Source organism: Haliaeetus albicilla, chromosome 1 (assembly GCF_947461875.1).
Source record: "Haliaeetus albicilla chromosome 1, bHalAlb1.1, whole genome shotgun sequence".
NCBI lineage: Eukaryota > Metazoa > Chordata > Aves > Accipitriformes > Accipitridae > Haliaeetus > Haliaeetus albicilla.
The window spans coordinates 78,818,595-78,838,172 of record NC_091483.1 but is presented as its reverse complement, the minus strand read 5'-3'; the positions used below and the strand labels follow the sequence as shown (position 1 = coordinate 78,838,172).

Below are 19,578 nucleotides of genomic sequence, written 5' to 3'. Positions count from 1 at the left end.
GTGAAAATAAGGTTCAAATTCTAACAGGATATAAACTGAAACCCTGTAGCCTGAGGAGAGTATTGCAAGCTCAGCTAGAAGGAAAACAAAAGAAAAAGGAGAAGGAAACATTTCGAAAGAATCTCAGGAGAAGCTTCAGAAGGTTTCCTCAAAACTACTAAAAATCAGTTACAATTCAAAAGCCTATGGAAATTCCTCTTCAAGATCCAATGCATTAAAGCTGATCTGAACATGAAAGCAACTTGGGTTGTGTGGACACACCCACCCCTTATGGGTTTGGTGGGGTTTTCTGAAAGGCTTAAGAGGGGCAGGGTTCATCTTGAGCATTGGTAAGTTACCTGCAATTTATCTTCATGGTTCGTATGCGTATGCGACAGATATCTAAATTCCTGAGTGAGCCAGAAGCAGTGTTTGACATGCTCTGGGGATACAAAGTCTTCTGCAACTTTAATACAACTGTACAAATTATGAACCTGGAGAGAAGAAACAAGCATTAGCCATGTGCTCTGAAGTCTGCCCAAGGGGTCAGGCTGTAACTGTGTCCCTGGTCCTTGCCTGGTGTGGAGCTCCTGCTGGAATGAAAACTACATCTCCTAGAAACTGTACAATAGCCCAGCCTTGAACTCCATACTCTTGGTGAAGGCGTTTTCTTAGTGGTCGGTCCAAGTACCAACTCTGATCATGAATGGGATCGTGATCTACAGGGTTTTCTTGACCTTGTTCTTCCGCAACCTGGAAAGTCACAAGACAACAGGTATTATAATATACCAGTCTTACTGGATGATTAAGGTGTATCTGTGGTACTCTGTATGCACGCATGCCAGGGTGATTTGCACGGTGTGTTCAGGTGGAAGAGTATACAATGAAAGGTTTAGATTCTTACTCAGTCCTTAGTTTGTCAAGGCTTCATAATTTCTCAGTCCCTCTTGCTTCACAGTCACATTGCAAAGGTAGATATAGGAAATGCAAGTAAACCCAATTTACAGGAAGAAGAAACAGAAGGGTTTAAGTGACTCACATGGGTTCACAGTGGGGACCACTGTCATATACAGGATCAATACTCTTACACTGCTATAGCCTGTAACTGGAAGAAACTACCGAGTGTGGAATTCAGCAGGTGTCTGCCCTGAGGCCAGCATTAGTCAGTGTGCTCACTGAACAAAACAGAGGATGTGAACTAGATACAAGAAATACAACGCTGGGAGGCACAACAAGCACTTTCGAAGAGAAATTTGAGGGCTGTGGGGAGAGAATTTCTGCAAAACCTTCCAGTATAAATCCAATTTGCTGTGGCAATCATTTACACCCAGGACTGTATAGCCCAAAAACTCATTTGGGAGGAGATAAACAGCTTGGTTCTACTCCAAGACAAGCTGCCAAAACTCAAAATGCCAATGCCTATCAAATTCAGTATCATGTTTTATCAAGTATAAGATTTGTTCTTGGTTAATACTAAACAAATCTGCTGTAGCCTAAGCTTCTGCCCAAGACACTAGTCAGGCTGACAAAGCCAAGAGTTGTTCAGATCATCCCATTTATCCTTTTAAACATCAACATATTAGCTCTTTCCACTTTTAGAGCACCAAAGAAGTTCCAGAATTAAGACCACCAAGAACTCTGGACCATTTGTGGAGAATTTAAGTACTGAAACAAGCCCTTTTGGATGTAGTGTCACATCTCTACTAAACCTTTAACTCCCATGAAAACATCACCCAAAATAACTTGTTCTTTTCCCTTAATCCAAACCTCATAAAGGTATGGGAAAAAAAAAAAGCAGGAAAAGGAAGAGAACGAGAAAGAACTTTATGTACCACATATTGCTCTGACATTTCCCAAGAACTTTTTAAGAAGGATCTAGTTTAAGATTAAACTGTGGTTTTGCTTAAATCTAAACCAGCTATTTTTTTGTTCATTACATAACACCATTACTTGTGCTGTAAGAAGTGTGGGCAAAAGTAGTGTATCTACATACAGGATAACTTCAACCTTCAACTTGCTACCCTTCTCAGATCCTACAAGATTCATGGCACATGAGTAGTTTTGTCTGGGACACAACACAAGTACATTTGTTTCCAGAACAACTGGGATAGGAAGGCAGAGAAAAGTCCAAGGATACATATTTGCAAGCCCACATAGACAGAAGATCAGGTTTTTTTTAAGATTAACGGCTTACCTTTTTAAGGAATTCACGGATCTTCTCTGTATCTTTAGCAGCATAAATGTGCCACAGAGCTCCAGGTTTTTCTCTACTTTCAGTAAAACGCTTAATTGTCAATTCATCAGAATCACCATCTTGTATGGTTTTAAGCACTTCTGTTGAGAATAAATACAAGCAGTTACACTAAAGGACCTTCCCACCAACCACAGAAATAATCCCCCAGAACACAAGACAGACTTTACCTTCTTCTTGATCAGCCTGGCCTTTGGGGATACCCACATAAACCATAACATTAGCTGCATCAGACACATCTAAATGGAGGTTTGTTGTGCCATATTTTCTATCCTCTGGTGTTATTAAGCCTGGAGGAAGAAAAAAAAGAATAGCAGGTACATTAGTAAGATAAAAAAACAAAAACAAAAAACAAACAAACAAAAAAACTTATGCCACTCTCAGCAGCACTATCTGAAGGGACCAGAGAGTTTTTACTTTTATCAGCAAATGATTCCAGTACAGCAATATATTTTATATCCAGGACCTTGCCCCATCTTGTTTGTGTCTTCCCAAGCAATCAGTTTACAGGCTGACACATCGATCCACATCTATACCTAGCCTGTATGACATATCAAAGTCACATTTAAGGCCTACTAAAAGGTTTCTATAGTAGTTTAGAACAAAGTATTCTCAGAAAGTCTCTTTTTCACTCTAAAAGGCAGCTCCTACAGTATTTACTAGCCACGATCTCTTTGCTGGCCATGATCACACTTAGTTTTAAATGCCTTTTGAGTGACAGCAGATGAACTAGCCATGGAAAGAACTGCTCCAGAAGAGATTAAAAACTAAATGATACAGCCCAAAAAGGAGAAGTAACAGAAGTGATACAGCCAAAAGTAGCAAAACAACAAATACATGTTCCCAGCTATAGGAAAGAGAGGCTATGTGTACACATGTGGAACAAGTTGAGAAGACTGGGAACAAATATTATTGGCTTGAAACCACTTGGACAAAACACATTTAATAACATCATATAATGCTCTGGACATCACTAATACCTGTAAGTGAGCCAAAGTTAGGCTTTCAGATCAATGGGATTAATCAAATTGTCTACAACAGCAAGGATTCATTTAATTTACAGTAAATTTTAATTTGAACATGTGGTCAATGTGACCTTTAGAGTGAAAAATTCCTTACCGTACGCATTGTACATCTTTGGGCCCAAATCTGGTCGTACAAAATAGTTAGGAAGTCGAGAGGCAAGGTTGAGCTTGCCGCCTCTCCTAGTGTATTCTGGCAATGGAATATTTTTCATCAAATCATCAAACCTAAAGTAATACAGCACAATTTAACATTAGGAACTGATGAAAAAAGCAGACTAAAATAGACTGCAACAAAAACTTTCTCCAGTCAAGAAACTGTACTCCTTTCCCCAGGGGGTTTACTGGACACCATGAAAACGAAAAAAACCAAGCAAGGCACAGGAATATAGCAGATAAACAAATTTAACTGCTCTGGAGTAATGTTATTTCCTTCTGTAATCATCTTAACTAATATCAAATCGAGTAAGTCAGAATACTTAAAGTTCAGCAAAAAATAAGCTTCAACTGAACTTAAGATTCCAAAATGACTCAGGCTTTTAGGAGGCTTCCAGAAGTTTAACCAATCCTTTGCAATTTTAGGTACTCACTTTACTTGACAATAAATACAATGAACTACATAAAAATTCATCATAAAACTTGCTTAGCATTTCCAGCTATGTCAGGCATCTCTGAGAAACAAAATGGTTCACACGTGACCAACTGCTTCTCAAAGCTGAAGCAGGTGTCAAAACATAACAGTATTTCTATATTCCATTATTTTGGGGGTGTACCACACAAATGATGAACAGTTTCTTTGTAAATTCATACCGAGAAGGCATCATATCTCTGAAGTCTTCTCCTGGAGGCCAGTCTTTAAGCTTCAACACCATTGGCTCTCCTTCTTCTGTTCTCAGGCGACCTATTGTCAAATATTAACAAGTCTTAGTTTTTAACAGTTGTACAACTCAAAATCCAAAGAATCAAGACAAAGAAATACTTATTGTAGTTTAAAATCATGTTCATTCCAAAACTATTTATGTAGAACCGAAGACATACAAGTTCATCTGACACCACAGTTGGGTATTACTGCTGTGACAAACGTGTTATGACGTAAGAATTCAGACTAGACAAGTAACCTTCACCAGCTCCCCTGCCCAAGCACTTCCTACAATTTAGCTCAGGCAACTGTTTTGTGTTTGAGCCTAGAGTAGCTGATGATAAAGCCAGATCTTTTCAAAGATCAAGTAACAGAAAAGAAAGGTGTTAGTGAGCCTTCCTGCTCCCAACTCTTCTTGCCCCAAGTACCAAATTCTGTAAGTTTACATCACACAAAAAAATGAAGTAGAACTCCAGATGCCATGGCAAGTACTATTTCTCCTAGAAAAAGTTTGTTTTCACCTAGAAGTGAAAACAATGCCAAACCTCATGCTCACCTCCCCTATACCCATTTTTATACAAAATAACTTTTGTTCCTTAGGAACAAAAGGCACCTGCAAGTTAAAACAGTAGAACCCAATTACTGTGTGAGCACCAACACTACACATGCTCTTATGTTTCACTCAACTGGTCAAAAAAGCTGACAGGTGAATCTACTTGCTAGGGAGGATCCCAAACTTTCTCAGAATGCTTCCCCAAAAGACTAAAGGCAGCCAAACATACTCCTGTAGGAGAGTACTCCATAGGGCTGACAGTTTCTATCCAGTCCACCATCTCACAAGCATACACAGTGAGAATACGCTGCAGACACACTGTCCGGGATGAAGGAAAAGCCTGGAATGTCTTTTACGCTGCTTAATGATGACAAGTTGGTGCTAGGGCAAAATTATTGCTGCTGAATATTTTGCCTATTGGAACAAAAATTCACACTACTTACTTGAAATATCTTCAAATCCATCCCAAAAATCCCCTACAGTAGCTCCAGTAATGATTTCATTGGTCCTGCAGTTAACCAGATCTACTTCCTGCTGGCCAAATTCCTTCCTAAAGGACTCAGGTCTCCAGAGGTCTGCATTTAATTTGTGGTGCACTCCTGACACCATTACAGGCTATGAAGAAGAATACATTCAGAAGAATTATTAAACACCAAAAATTCTAATTCCAACCAGAATAGGGTAATGCATAAAACGTACTGAACATTCGAACAAAGGCACTTTGCGAACGCTCTATTTCCTAAAATAAATGCTCAGCCTGCCTTACCAGAATTATGCCATGCATCTGATCATTCTTTATTTCAAGCTATAAGGCAGCTTTTTATAGAGAGCCATAAATTCAGCAGTGTGTTTAGAAACTGATTTCAAATAGTAAAACATACACCCTTTTATCCAAGGATCTAACACTGTTCACGTAGTACATTTTATGAAGGTTTAGTGTTGCTTATTATCATTGCAGTAAGTTTGTACCTGCACTTCAATTAAATGGCAAAGTACATGAACAGAAAATGGAAAAAAGCAGAAAAACTTAAATACCTGTCCCTGCTTCCAGCACTCCCTGAAGACATTCCAATTACTTTCATTGTTGGGATCTTGAAGACATAGCAAGCGGTTATCACATAACCAGTAGTGAGGTGTATCAAACCCCATTATTGTAGGCTTTATAGTCAATCCTTGAGGTTTCTTAGGCAAATCTGTAATGGTTCTATTTTGCACCAGGGAAGCAAAAATGTCATCAAGGATTTTGGGTGTACTTTTGAGTCCATTGTCTGACTGATAAAAAGAGAGAAAGAACAAAACCAGAAGTTGGTGAACTTTTCTGTTGCCTTGACCTACAGACTTTAAAGAAGATATTTGCCACTTTCAAAGTTTTTCACTTGAGCTCACAATTGTGCAGAGAAACAAAAATCTGCAGAACTTTGCTGTTTAGAAACTCACCATCATTAAATGCCAATGCCATTTCTGACACTTTGTCTACAGCATTCTGGCATAACAACTTTACTCTGATTTACATTTCAGCAGTGCTGCAGAAAACCATGAAATACAGCACGAACAGGACTTTCTTTATATCAAGAACAGAAATGCAGTTTCATCAAGGAACTCTCAAGCACAGTATTTTACCCCACCATTTTGAAGTCATATCTGTAAGAGCAAACAAAGCCCAGAAACATCTGAAGTGAAACAGCCTGCAAATGAGGTATGAGAAACACAGTCACCCACCACAGAATCTTTTTCCCTCCATCTGTAAGTTCCTTGATGCTTCTTTTTTGAGTCTAATGGACATGCCAATCACTGCACCTGCCAGACACTAGCCTAAGTAACTTAATCTGCTTTATCACTTGGTTCCTGACCCCTCACCAAGTAAGACTTGCCGGCAGTACCACGAAGCTACTCCTCTAGAAAGCACTAACTGGAGCACTGCAACATAGAAACTGAATTAAGTCTTTTTTCCCAAATGAAGACAGAATTTTACCTACTGTGACTAATGTTCATGGTAGTTGTTCACAGGTTTAGAACAGTAGTTTAAGTCTAGTATCAACTCAAACCTGTAAAACAAAATTTTTCATATACCTTTCCTCCAGAAGAGTTCAAGAGATTCCGCAAGAAACCTGTGTTATTGTTGCTCACGGGTGTTAATATTGCACTGTTGAATGTCTGCAGGGCTGCAGCAGGCTTAGCTAAACTAGGGAGTGTCTGAAGAGGTTTATTTTCATTCTTTGAAATAGGTATGAGGAGTTTCTCTGAAATGAAGAAAAGAGCACATCTGAGAATGAAGCAAGGATTAATCCTCTGAATCATGAGAAACATATGCTTTGGAGTTTTTTTTAAAGACAACAAGATACTTTCATATGCATACATGTATGTACATATGTACTTTTATGTATAAATCATCTCTCAATACATGCAGATGAAATACTCCTTTCACTTAACTTTCTTCAATACTCCGAAGTTTTTTAAAACCACACATTCTAAAGTAAATGCATTCTCAATTTGAATTTTCAAGAATATTTGCATCTATGGGATATTAATCCAGTCTTTAAAAAAAAAAAAAAAAATATATATATATATGCTAACCCTGCCAGGTTTTACTCCAAGTCATTGCCATGGACCAGTTTTGCAGTACAGGCATAGAACGCCCATCCCAGCAGGCAGATTATATCATTCTCAACGCACGATATTGCTGGGTCTGATCTATAGTCTTCTGACAAACAGCCACAAAGGGCTTACTCTTCAGTGGTTCTGCACATACCTTTGTTTTCTTTATTCACGTTTCCACTTGTTAGATTTGATAACCAACTTAATGAAGGAGAAGTATTTACTGAAGCCATTTGTTTACTTCCAATTGCTGACTTTAGAGGAGGATCGTGTGTAGTGACTTGTGGGCTCAGGACAAAGCTGTTATGTTGAAGGCTGGTCCTCTCTCCAGGTACCAAGTTCTGAAAAAACAACGTGAGAACTTGATTAGACACAAACACACTCTACCCAGAAAAGGGAAGCAAGCAATAAACATGTCCAAATTAATTCTTTTGCAAAAAAAAAATGGTTCGGCCCTTCAAAAAATATCTGATCTCCACAAGAGGTCAGCATTGCATCTCAGTATCAGCCAGAGATGACAATCCAGGAGGATTCAGGATCTCCAGATTTTAAGAGCAGGCCACAGACTCCATTACCCCTCATGACAAGCACAGAAAGCCAAGTTCCCAGATGCATTTTCTAGGGAACCAAATGGCATTTTAATAGCAGCACTCTCACAATTCTAGTGATAGCTGATGTTCAGACCAGGGCTACGCTGGAGGTCTAGTTCAGTAGAGTAAAACAAATAGCACTCCTAAATTTTTTACCTTAAGAAAGTGGCAAAAGTCTGCTCACCTTGACAGGTCTAAAGTACACCTGCATATGAGTGCAGCACTGGCCTGGCCAGCACAATCTGAGCACAGGACTACTGTACATCTCCTATGCAGCCGATTTACCTACTCATTTGGAGACTGTAGGTAATAGACTAACCAGAACTACTGCTTTGGCCTGGGATTCCTGCATGACTGGCTAAATTTCTTCCCTCTGCTCAAATACTTTCCAGTCAAGAAGTTATTCTGCACCTGTGTCTGCCTATTGCTATGTTCTTTATTTCATCTCTTAATGACTGCTGATGCTTGGTAAAGATTCCAAACATGACATAACATAAATTGCTACGAACTTTAATAATCTTATCCTCATACAACCACTGCAGTACCTAATTTTACAGAAAGAGACGTATAGATAAATTTCAATGCGGCTGATTGTCCAGGGTCATAGAGGAAATCTTTTGAAACAGAAGACTGAAGCTAGGTCAGCTGCAGGCTAACTTTTGAATCATGTAAACATCTTCCTCGCTTTTAACACACCAAAATATTTTTTGTCTCTTCTACTGATTACCAACACCAAAACCAAGTTCAGCCTGCTACTTACACTTGAGATAACACATTTATTCTCAAAATAAGTTTATAAATAAGCATACAACAAAATTAAAATTACTTAATTCAGCTGGTTTCTTGTAAGATGCTGCAAAACTAAGCCATAAATTTGTGCTCTATTTTTAAAAGAAAAATACTACATCCATCTACAAATAAACATACGGCAGGATTTTGTTTGTTTGGGGTTGGGTTTTGGTTTGGGTTTTGTTTTTTTTTTAAATATAATGAGCAGCAAACATTCCATCAGGATTCCCAGAGAAGTCAGTGCTTCTCCATACTACTCTAGCCTTCAATTTTATTCATGTTTAGCTCTTGTATGAATTCTAGTGCTCTTCCACCCTACTTATTCTTTTAGATGCTGCATGTATTACATCTCGAGGACACAAGGGATAGCCTACACTTTACAACCATTCCCACTAGTCTGTACTTAAGACAGTTCTCTTAAGGGTTCTCTCAGTCTAATCCTATTTTTGCTCTAAAAAATCCTGAGCATTTTTCAAGGATAGATCACTTACTGAGGCATCAGTGTGTCAAAAGGGACACAATGAGATTTTCCCTAAAACTTAAAAAAGACCTGAACCAGAAAGATGAATACTGTATACAGATTTTGAACAAAAACCTACATGGTAAGGTTATCAGTAGTAGTCAGGACTGGCATACCTACAAAGTCAATTAACATAGGCTTCCAATATGGGTAGTAGCCTGAGGCAAACCTGTACTACACAGACAAAGTGTAAGACAGTAGCAATACCTGTTTTGAATCCTCCTTTAGAGTTGGCTTTGATAGCGCCTTGAACTGCTTATTTGCACAAGGGCAATTTGCCTTTATTCCCCATTTTGTTCTTATAGAGTGAACAATATCACCAACATCGTAGAGAGCTGAAGGAAAAGAGTCATTAATGAGCTCACATGTAATTTGAACATCCAGCATTCAATAAGACTTTTTAAAAAATTGTGTATGCTATGCAGGTAAACAATAGTACACGAACACAGTTCATTAAACAAGACGTTTTACTACTTCTTCGTAAAGGTCAAAGATAATAAAATAGTATTAAGTACACAGGCTGTTCCAGTCTTTGGACAATAAATACCAAGCTTTTACTAACTTTATTACTAAAAAAACCCCCTCACTCAGTACGATATCAACAACATACAAAAGACAGCAAAAGCCTATAGCATTTTTTCATCGCAATCAGATATTTAAAATACCTTTTCCGGGAATTATTTGTGTAGGCATTAGATTCTCTGGTTCATGTACCTGCCCCTTCACACATTTAAACCAGGAGAAAGTATCTGAGTCATCATCTGTAAAACAAAACCATTTAATTGTTTTATTAGTACATCTTTCATCCTCCTCTGGAAAGCTACATATTTTACTATTATTGGTATACCAAACCACAGGTCTACAACATGTCCTTTTTGTTGGGAAGGCTTATTGTCTTGTTGTTTAAGGTTGTTATTGACTTCCAAGTTCAAAATACAGGTTTTCTTTCCCCTCTCCCCCCTTTGTTTAAAGTAGCAATATGCATTCTCACCTTCATGTAAGCTTTTTTTCTTCATCCTGTAACAATCCACACACACGCCAAAGCCACACTTAGAGCAGACCCAATGAAGGTTGAAGATTGTGGTGTCACAGACATCACACATTTCTCGAACTCCACGAACTGCACGCTTCCAGGCTACCTGTCCTGTGGTAATTGACAGATTAGTCAAAGTGTTAGTCTAAACAAAACAAAATATTTGCATCTTAAGTATAGCTACATTGAAACACTTTAGTGATATAAGACTCAGACTTGGTTTTGTATTGGAATTCCAAAACAAAGCCTTTGCTGTTACATATTCAGAGAAATAGGTCCAAAACAGTGTCTAAGCAATGAAGACCATTTTGCTTTCTCCTGTACAGCACCAAGTGCATCTCTTACTCCTGACGTGTATTTGTCCAAGTTAACATGCGCACTGCTACCATTCTCATAAGTGAAATTCCACAGCTAACCTAGAAAAAAATTAAGCTTAGCTTACTAGTAGTAACTTAATGTCTAGCTTGGCACAACCAGCTTGTCCTTGCTCTCAATTCAATAGCATAATGGACAAATAGTTCTTCTCTTCCTTTTAGTAGTTTTTCTATATATTTATAGACTCAGACATCCTCAGAATGGTGAGTTCTTCTCTGAAGAACTGACCACTGCTGTTCAGGTTTCTTATGTACTCATTATTATTGCACCATTCCTGACCCCAAGTCACTTCTTCAGTTCACTCAAAACATCTCAAATGTTGGCAGTGTCTTCCAAAAAATTACAAGCCCTTCCAGGGCTGCATTATGTACAGATTATTTTAGCCTGATCTTCATTTCATCGCATTGCCAGTTAGAAAACGAGACTAGACAAAAAGCACACATCTGCCTCCTCCTACCTCCTTCCACACTTGTAACTTCTCTGAAACTTTTCTGCCCACAACATTTCTTAATTTTAAAAGCAAGTTATGAGAGACCATGGCCTAACATATGCTAAAAAAACCACACCAGGATCCAAGACATCTGTTGCTTTTCTTCTGTATAATGCCCATTAACTATGTATGGAACAAAACCTAGAATAGCTTGGCACAATTTGTTCTTAAGTAGGAGGTAAAAATTGTTTGACTACTTGCTTCAAAATTCTTCCAGGAGACAGAGGTCTAAATATCACCAGCTCCATTCTTCTCTGTCTTTTAAAAACCATGTACTATATTTACCATTTTCTAGGCCAATCCTCCAATTTCCCCAAAACAGGATAAAGGGCTTTTTTTATCTTTTGCATGTCATTTCATATTTCAGTTTTCTGAATTTTGTCCCTTTCTATTCCTCCTATTCTTTTGTTTCCTCTCTGTAGTTTGATCCTGTCTCCTCTTGGCACTTGGTGGCCAAGGAACAATGTGACCTCACAAGCTGTTCTTTCTACACTGGTCAATCTTCTACTACACAGGGATAATTTCACTTATGCTTTTCTACTAATCCTTTAAGGAACTCTCTTTAAGGAAGCTCTCCCAAATAATTTCCCCCCTCATACTTCTTTGTCTTGTGGCTGTACCTACCAGTCTGGTGACTCACTAGTAAAAGAGAGAAGGGCTGACCCCAAGACATACTGTGGAATGCAAAAATATTCAAACATAAACGATCCCCCAAAAAGTAGTATCTGAACACAATATTTTGACATTTTGGAAAAGTTCAGTTTGTCAGAGACATAATTTTTATGAAAAGGCATCATTTCAACTGAACTCTGCCAAGAAAAAAAGTTTACCATAACTTCAAATCACGGTGGCAGAAGAATCTACCTTTACCCTGTGCCAACTGAGTGAGCACTCTTTCACTGAACTGTTCAAAGAAGAATGAGTATGTAGACTGTAAATTACTTCTTTCCTACCTAGAGCATTAAAAATACCCTCCATTTTAATGAAATTGAGTTCCCTTACTCTCACTAGACAGGGCAAAAACCAAGAGGAATTCATGACATTTTGCTCCTTTCAAACCAACTCCAGAACTCACGTGTCTTTTTTAAGCAGAGAATGTTTCTGGTAAGTATGCTAAGAGATGCATCCTCTGCTATTAAGAAACAGGATATCTCCCCTTTGCTTCATGGATTCCACTCAAAATTTCATCCTTCTGAAAGTGTTTCAGTATTCCAGTCTGTACCTCTCACTCTGGCTATTGATACTTTGGCTTCACAGGCCTGAATATGTTTCAGTTCAAGCAAAAAGCAGAGCTTGCAGATTCCAAGTAGTCCAGGGTAAGACCTCACAGCAAGCATTTCTGAAACATCTCGAGTCTTCCCTCCCCTTTTGAAGGGCATTCAAGCTTGTTCAGGTTTTTTTCTTCTGTGCAAAACCTTGGGAGTGACTGGTAAACTGATAACAGTCTTTATAGAATGTCAATACTACCCATTTCCAGAAGACATTGGGCAGACAGTATTCTAAACTGTACTGCATCTCAGTCATGTACTTATAATCCAAAAAACAAACATTGTTTTAAGAGTCATTCTACTCTGAGAAGTGATTATGCAAGATCACAGCCTTCCCCATTCGTCTGCTCATGTTTCCTACAGAAAGGTTCTGATATGGCCAAAACCCTGTGTTCAAGGATGCAAGGTTTGCCCTGTTGCAGTGATGAAGCTCTACAGTCAGTTACCCCACCAATAGCACCTCTCCAGTCTATTCCCAGTAGGGCTGTACATATAATCACTTGAAACAGTCCTACTGGAAAGTTTCAGGTAGAAGAAAAGAAGATTTCTTTACTGACTTGACAGGCAGCATTAGGTCCATTATGCAAGAACAACAAAATAGGACCAAAGCAATCTAACAGAATCTGTGCAAAATGAAAACTTCATTTCATTTACATGCTAAGAATAGATTGTTGTCAGCTGCCTGCTGGTTTGGTTTTTTTTGTTTGGTTGGTTGGGTTTTTTTCTAACACTTTGATTCATAACAGAATTACACTCTGCAACAGGAAAAGTCATTTAATAAATTGAGAAAAGTCTTCTGACACAAAGAAGGGCAGAATTACTTTTCCCTTTCCCCCTACCTGTGAGCAAAGAGTTGTTGACACTAGTTCACACCGGATCTTAACCATTACCTCTCTCTGAGAAGAGAGGGAAACACTGAAGTCTTACATGACATTTCCAAATGCATACAATGTATTTCCACACAGGTCAGAAGCCTGAAGTTTCACACAAAGCTACTGAAATACAGATTCTTTTAATAAAAATTGATCTTACTGTGTGGTTCAATAGTAGACATAACTTCCTTTTCAGATATCACTAGCTGACAAAAGTGGTCTCCAATATTGGCTAGGATATACTTCGCTGTGTCGAGATCGAGACCCACAACATTCTTCGATAAAGGCAGCCACAAGCTAATAGCCTCAGGGTCGTACTTATTTGGAGTTAAGAAACCTTCCTCACGTAATATTCCATGCTTATTAAATTGCAACCTGTGGAAAGAGGGGGGAAAAGGAGAAAACCCCATCATATCAAATGTTTTATTAGTTTACATTCATTCCAATGAGTCAATGCCTGAATTATGAACACGTATACTGTATATCAATGAGCTTAACTCTTAACGGTTACAACAAACATGTGTAAACATATTGGTCATTAGCGTTAAGCATGCTTAATGTACTGCTTGTTTAAAAAAAGCCTCAAAACATCAGTTTTTGTAGTAAGGTACAGTTCCTAACTAAATGGGTTTTTTTATTCACGCAAAACCAAATCAGGTTAAACATAATTTTTACAATGCACTGGTAACAGTAAGAATGTAATCTAGAACCATGTACAACTCACAAGAGAAATTAGAACACCTTAAATATAGAATATATTCCAGTAACAATTAATTGGAAATAGCTGCCAAAAAAATAATCACAAAAATTTGAGTAAGATATATTATTGAGTGATTCTGAGTAGGTGGAAAGAATGAGATCTATATTGTTAGTAGTTTACTAACCAAGAACTTCAAGAGTTCTACTCATGTTTTCAGGAACACTTTTACTATATGCTGTAGAGGAAAGTTGACTTCTGATGACAACATGTGCTCACTATAGTATTAAGTGTGGCAAGAAAACATGTGCTGACAACTGATTATCACCAGTCAAACACCATCTTCAGACTTTGCAGATTTCACATTCAATAAAAGGGGACGGTTCCATCCGCTTCAACTTCTAAACTGAAGGATTCAACTGCTTTGAACTGCACTGCAAGACTGGATTTTTACCCTGAGAAGATGAATTAGCATAGTCTGTTGTTACTCTGGTCTCACACGTTTTTGAACATTTCAATTTATGTCAGATTATCCCAAGACTGACTGAATTAAAATCTCTAATCTGAGGTTAAATAACAGATTAGTAACATATCTTCATTATTTTTAACCCTTTAGCTACAAAACTTGCAAGGGAGATGGCTGAAGAAGAATAAGCCTCAAGAAACAAATGAAAGAGTGGAAGAGTATTTTTTTTATGATATTTGTAACATTTCTGCTTTCAGTTTTCTCTCTTCAGAAGGTCTTCAGGCCTATAGCTTCTTTTTATTCTACCTAGAGACCCAAAAGAAAGTCATTCCTCTGAAAATCGAAAGGAAAACTGAGATTAAGTAAGCTTCCAATCTCCCTTATGATAACTAGTATTTTTGCTTTTCCTCTCCAATACCACAAGTGTTACCCTCTTCCCATAAAACACAGTCCATGCCTCAAAGTTTAAATGGGTGTGTGGGGAAATAAGAAGCAGCATGCAACAACATCCAGACATGAGGATCAAGTAGTTCATGGAAAAAATTCACACAACTTGAAAACAAAGGAAAGGACATGTTAAAAAACAGCCAGAGACTGCAGTTTGACAACATCCACCCTGGGCATACAGATAGGCTTCAAGTAACAGTTTAACACCCTTTTTGAAAGGGTTCCTCATGGAGTCTAAAGAACTAAAGAGATAAAACATCAAAAGACTTTGACTGTTGAACTCAAGAATCAGGCTCTGGGGGCATGTAGGTGGGGGGTAAAGGATCTGAAGCTTCAGATTAGGTTTGGAAAAGCAACCACCACTTGGCAGTCACTGGGTTTTCCTTAAAGTTGCTTTGCTGATCCTCCTCATCTGCCCTCCTGAAACCCAGCAAGTGTACTGATTAAATGTTTCTATAGAAAGCTTAGAGCAGCAGCACAAACTCATGCGTAAAGTGGAACAAAGAACTGAGCAACACAACGTAAATTATTATTTTACCCATCACTATTCCCTGACTCAAGCTGAAAGCCCCTGGCCACTTACAGCAACTCTTCCACAGCTGTGGATATATGTCTAACATTTCACATGTCCAGCTGCCAAACTTTGGGAGACATGCATGGAATCTACCCTCTCACTAGTATCTCCAATACTACTGAGCTGTAGCACTCAAACTCAACTCATGTTGTTATCCCATTGGCACTCAGCCCAGAAGAGCAAAATAAAGAGCTGAAAGTCCTGCCAAAATATTTTCTACTCAAATTAAGCAGTCAGAAAATTTCCAAGGGCTAAAAAACACAGGCAACCTCTCATTAGTTAGGTATATTAGCCTTATAGCCTAACAGCTACACACCAACATCTAGCAGTTTTGAACCAGAGACCTAAATGAGACCATTTTTACCAAGTAACTGTTCTTTCATCTCTCCTGGAAGATGAAGTCCATGTTATAGCTAACAGTGAGCACTCAACAGCCCCCCTTTCAGAAAAGGAAAAAAGGTCAGATGTCCAACTCGGACATAGGGCACGTTATTCACATTGAAAGAATATAAAGGTCTATACAAAGTCAAAATTGTTCTTACCTTCTAAAGTGAAAGAATCGACAAAAGACAGTGGAGTCTCTTTGCTCTTTGTTCTTCCGGTAACTGTCCAAACGGCATTCCCTGCATTTATGCAGGTGAGGTGCGATATTATTGCAGGAACCATCCTGTACAAATGCTTCTCCACTTTGCTGCAGCTTCTTCACTTTAGAAGCATCTGCTAAAATTGACTTCCGAACAATTACTGCAGGGAAGAGTAGTGTAGATTAGACAACCTTCAGTTTCTCATATAAAGGTGCAAGCAAATGTACTTTAGTGAAAGATCCATGTCAACTTTTCCTATAAGTTTCACATCACATTGAAACAAAGTTAGCTAAAATATTTGCAGTTGGCAGAAACCTCTTTTCAGGTCAGCAGAAACTTTCTCAAGCTATAGTTCCACTGGAGTCATAGTCTGCGGACCCAAGTTTAACAGCTCCTTTCACTCATCCACAGAGGAACATTCTGAAAGAGCGTCTGCTTTTAATGCAAGTTCTTCAGCCACCAGGGCTGGAGTACCTGAGCACTGAGTAGACCAGGGCATGACGCAACCACATTTGACAAGTGATGAAGATAAAAGTACAACCTGGCCATTTCTCAGTCCTGTTTTCACATTTCACGATGCAACAGCTTTCAGCATCTTACTATAAGAGATGCCAAACCTCTCCCTTCCTTCCACATTGCGGGTGAGGCCTAGCAGGGAACAACAGCGACTGCTTGGCTGGCTGTGTACCCGTGTTAATTATGGAATAGCACATGGTAATCCAAGACCAAGCAACATGAGATTGGAAAGAAAAAAAAAAAGAGATGGGTGTGTAGGGAGATTCCCAGAACCCTGAATGATCAGCTATACCGCCTGATGCACAGCACAACACGTAACATCAGGAGTCCAGCTCCCTAAAGAACTACAGCCTTTCCCATTCTGTCCCATGTGGAGAACTTGAAAGCTCATGAAGTAGAACTGGGCCACAGAAAACACAGAAACAAGGTGGGTTGTTTTGGGGTTGGGTGGGTTTTGATTTTGTTGTTGTTACTTGGGTTTTTTGTTAGTTTTGTTTTCGGAACAGTTACTCAATGAAATCCTCTCTTGGACAAAGTTTTGCTGAGAACAACTTCCATCTCTCACCATGCTTACAAAATATAGGACCACTGCTAAAAAAACCCCCACTCACTATGCCATCAGCATTTGCATTCCAAACAGAACTTTGTTTTTGTAACCCATTCTGCCATTCTGTTCTTGCATACATTTTGCAACAACTTATTTCTAGAAATTGATGATAAGTTCTTTTCCTTTATCAGGAAAGGACATTTTTCTCAAATTTATTGCATTCCTCTTGTAAAAGAACCCACACGTGACTCCAATTCCAGATACACTCACACAATTTAAATTACTCATCTTGCATACATTACAAAGACCTACTTGTATATAGGTAAACAGCAACTACAAGGACTTTCAAATGACAGGAAGTTTTAAAAATACTTACTATTATCCTGGACCTTGGCACTTCCAGTCCAAAAGCTTTCATTTTCATTTCTGTCATAAAGAATCTCATTTGAATTTCTTCTAATAAAAAATTCCATGTCTGTAAGTTCGTCGATCTTGTTTCCTTTGTGGCTGTTCTGGCTATTGCAATTGGTTTGTGATTTAACTCCAGACTCAGTAAAAGAGTGATGATGAGCATCTGAGGTTGAGGGTCTACAATCTAAAGTCCGCTGCAGTTCAACAGTGCTACTGACTCTGGGTATTGCTATGGAAGAGTTAATATGTTGCAACTGTTTTACAGAAATGCATTCTTTTGGAAAGTTTGTTGTGGGCTTCATAAGAGGTTCATTTGTATTTTTCAGGTTGATTCCTTTTCCATTAGCTGAATCAGCCAAAGATGAAGATCTTGAGGTTGTCAAAGAGGTATATTTACCATTTTGATCATTAAGATTTTCCATTTGTTCTTTAGATATAAACCCCACTTTAGGAAAGGCCGTCAGATCTTCCTTCAATGGTTTAATTCCAGTATTAAGACAAGAAGGATGAGTTTCCGGCAAGCTTCGTCTACATGTGCTGAAACACACAACATGCAATAATTAGACAAACAAAGAGGTGTCAAACAAATCATGGCACCAGCTGCTCAATCTCATCACATTTAAAGATTGAAAGAAGAAATTTAACTATATACTTTGAATTCTGATGTTCCAAGGTTTTAAATTTTGTGTGATGTTAAATAGGTTTGTGGTTTTGAGATTTGGGGTTTTTTTGTTGTTTTGATTTTAAGAGTTGGACAGAATGATAAAGCTGTACACACATGGAGGCACACAAAAATTTAGGTACTGCAGCTACTCCACTACCTTCTCTCACAATTAAACAGCTACTTTCTCATTTTCTCCATGCAACAGCTGTATAACTAAATGCATTTCGCTTGCATGTCTGTGTGACAAGATTTTAATACTCGAAGGAACTTCTGGCTGGCACTGTTAAGTCTACACTGGAGACAATAAAAACAGTCCCCCACAAAAAGCCTAAATGAAAAAAATTGTTTCCGCATTTATCTTGAGATATATACTCAAAAGTAAGTGGGGAAAAAAACCTATATCACTTCTTATAAGGTAATACACAAAATTCGAGTTTTCCTGTCACACCATTTCTACCATCATGTTCATTTTTGTGACAGAACTGGGGATAACAAAGAAGTTTAAAGACACTGGTGTTCAATAGAAATATAATTACGGACCTGTACTTGATCTGCAAGAAGCTATTGTACAGGACACCTGCCTGAATGTGTTCTATTTTTCTTGGGAGGTGGGCAGGAATGTGTTTGACAGAATAGGCACCACACCTACGTAAAACCCGTCAGTTTACACATGGGTACAATGAAGCAGTAACATTGGCTTGTGACATCGAAGGGCAACTACCTCAAAGGTAAAAAAGAAAAATATGGCATAAGCAAGTAAATTATGTACCCAGGGCAATTAAGTCTAACACTCTTCTGTGCCAATATTACAGAAGACTAGTTACTGCAGTTCTTAAAATGACCTCCGAGTTTGTTTTGCTAAGAATTGGAGTTATTTTTGGAGTGAAAAAAAGTCTGCATAAGCACAAAGTGCTTCCTTACCCCTGAGGAGTTTCTGCACCAAGGTTGGGTGGTGAGTTAGCCGGCAGGGGCAGGCCTTGATGCCTTTGGTCTTTATTAGCAGGAGTACATCCTAGCAATGCTTCACCCAACACGGTTGGTACTGACTGCACATGTCCCTGACTGGGAGAAACCTGTAAGGGAGATTTTAACAGTTAGGAAAATTGAGGATAACAGAAATACTGCTTTGCAGGGTTCAGCTTAAAAAGAAAAATACATTAATGCTCTTCCCACCATGTTTAATAAAGCTCATTGAAGTCAATAAGATGGAAAGACATTAGAGTGTCCTTTTAAACCTTATAGGTTCCATGAAACACTGTTCATGTTAATTCCTTCTCTCCCAATTAACAACAAACTTTTTGGGGGAAATGCGTATTAACAAGGTGGAAAGGAAGATAGAAAGCTCCGTTCTTCATAACTGCCAGTGCAATGATCTTTCTAAAATAACTGCAGTAATCAGAACTCAGAAATAGCTTTCAGAGCTCATCTGAAAATCCTGGAGAAAATTAAAACAGCAAAGTTAGTCTGACAACATTA

The 19,578-nt window shown here is 38.5% G+C and overlaps 1 protein-coding gene across 2 annotated transcripts in view; it reads right to left on the bottom strand.

The window, feature by feature from the left end:
• The window catches only part of KDM3A (lysine demethylase 3A), a 31,322-nt gene that overhangs the window by 923 nt on the left and 10,821 nt on the right, over positions 1-19,578 (bottom strand). For both annotated transcript variants that reach the window (XM_069796194.1, XM_009924042.2), the window contains 17 exons: positions 19,024-19,175; positions 17,404-17,975; positions 15,923-16,124; positions 13,357-13,571; positions 10,150-10,302; positions 9,824-9,919; positions 9,366-9,493; positions 7,414-7,600; positions 6,735-6,904; positions 5,700-5,936; positions 5,108-5,279; positions 4,063-4,153; positions 3,350-3,480; positions 2,401-2,520; positions 2,174-2,313; positions 556-732; positions 339-473 (listed from right to left, as the gene is read on the bottom strand). In XM_069796194.1, coding sequence (XP_069652295.1) covers positions 339-473; positions 556-732; positions 2,174-2,313; positions 2,401-2,520; positions 3,350-3,480; positions 4,063-4,153; positions 5,108-5,279; positions 5,700-5,936; positions 6,735-6,904; positions 7,414-7,600; positions 9,366-9,493; positions 9,824-9,919; positions 10,150-10,302; positions 13,357-13,571; positions 15,923-16,124; positions 17,404-17,975; positions 19,024-19,175 — 3,078 coding nt within the window. The remainder of the gene's footprint in view (positions 1-338; positions 474-555; positions 733-2,173; positions 2,314-2,400; positions 2,521-3,349; positions 3,481-4,062; positions 4,154-5,107; positions 5,280-5,699; positions 5,937-6,734; positions 6,905-7,413; positions 7,601-9,365; positions 9,494-9,823; positions 9,920-10,149; positions 10,303-13,356; positions 13,572-15,922; positions 16,125-17,403; positions 17,976-19,023; positions 19,176-19,578) is intronic.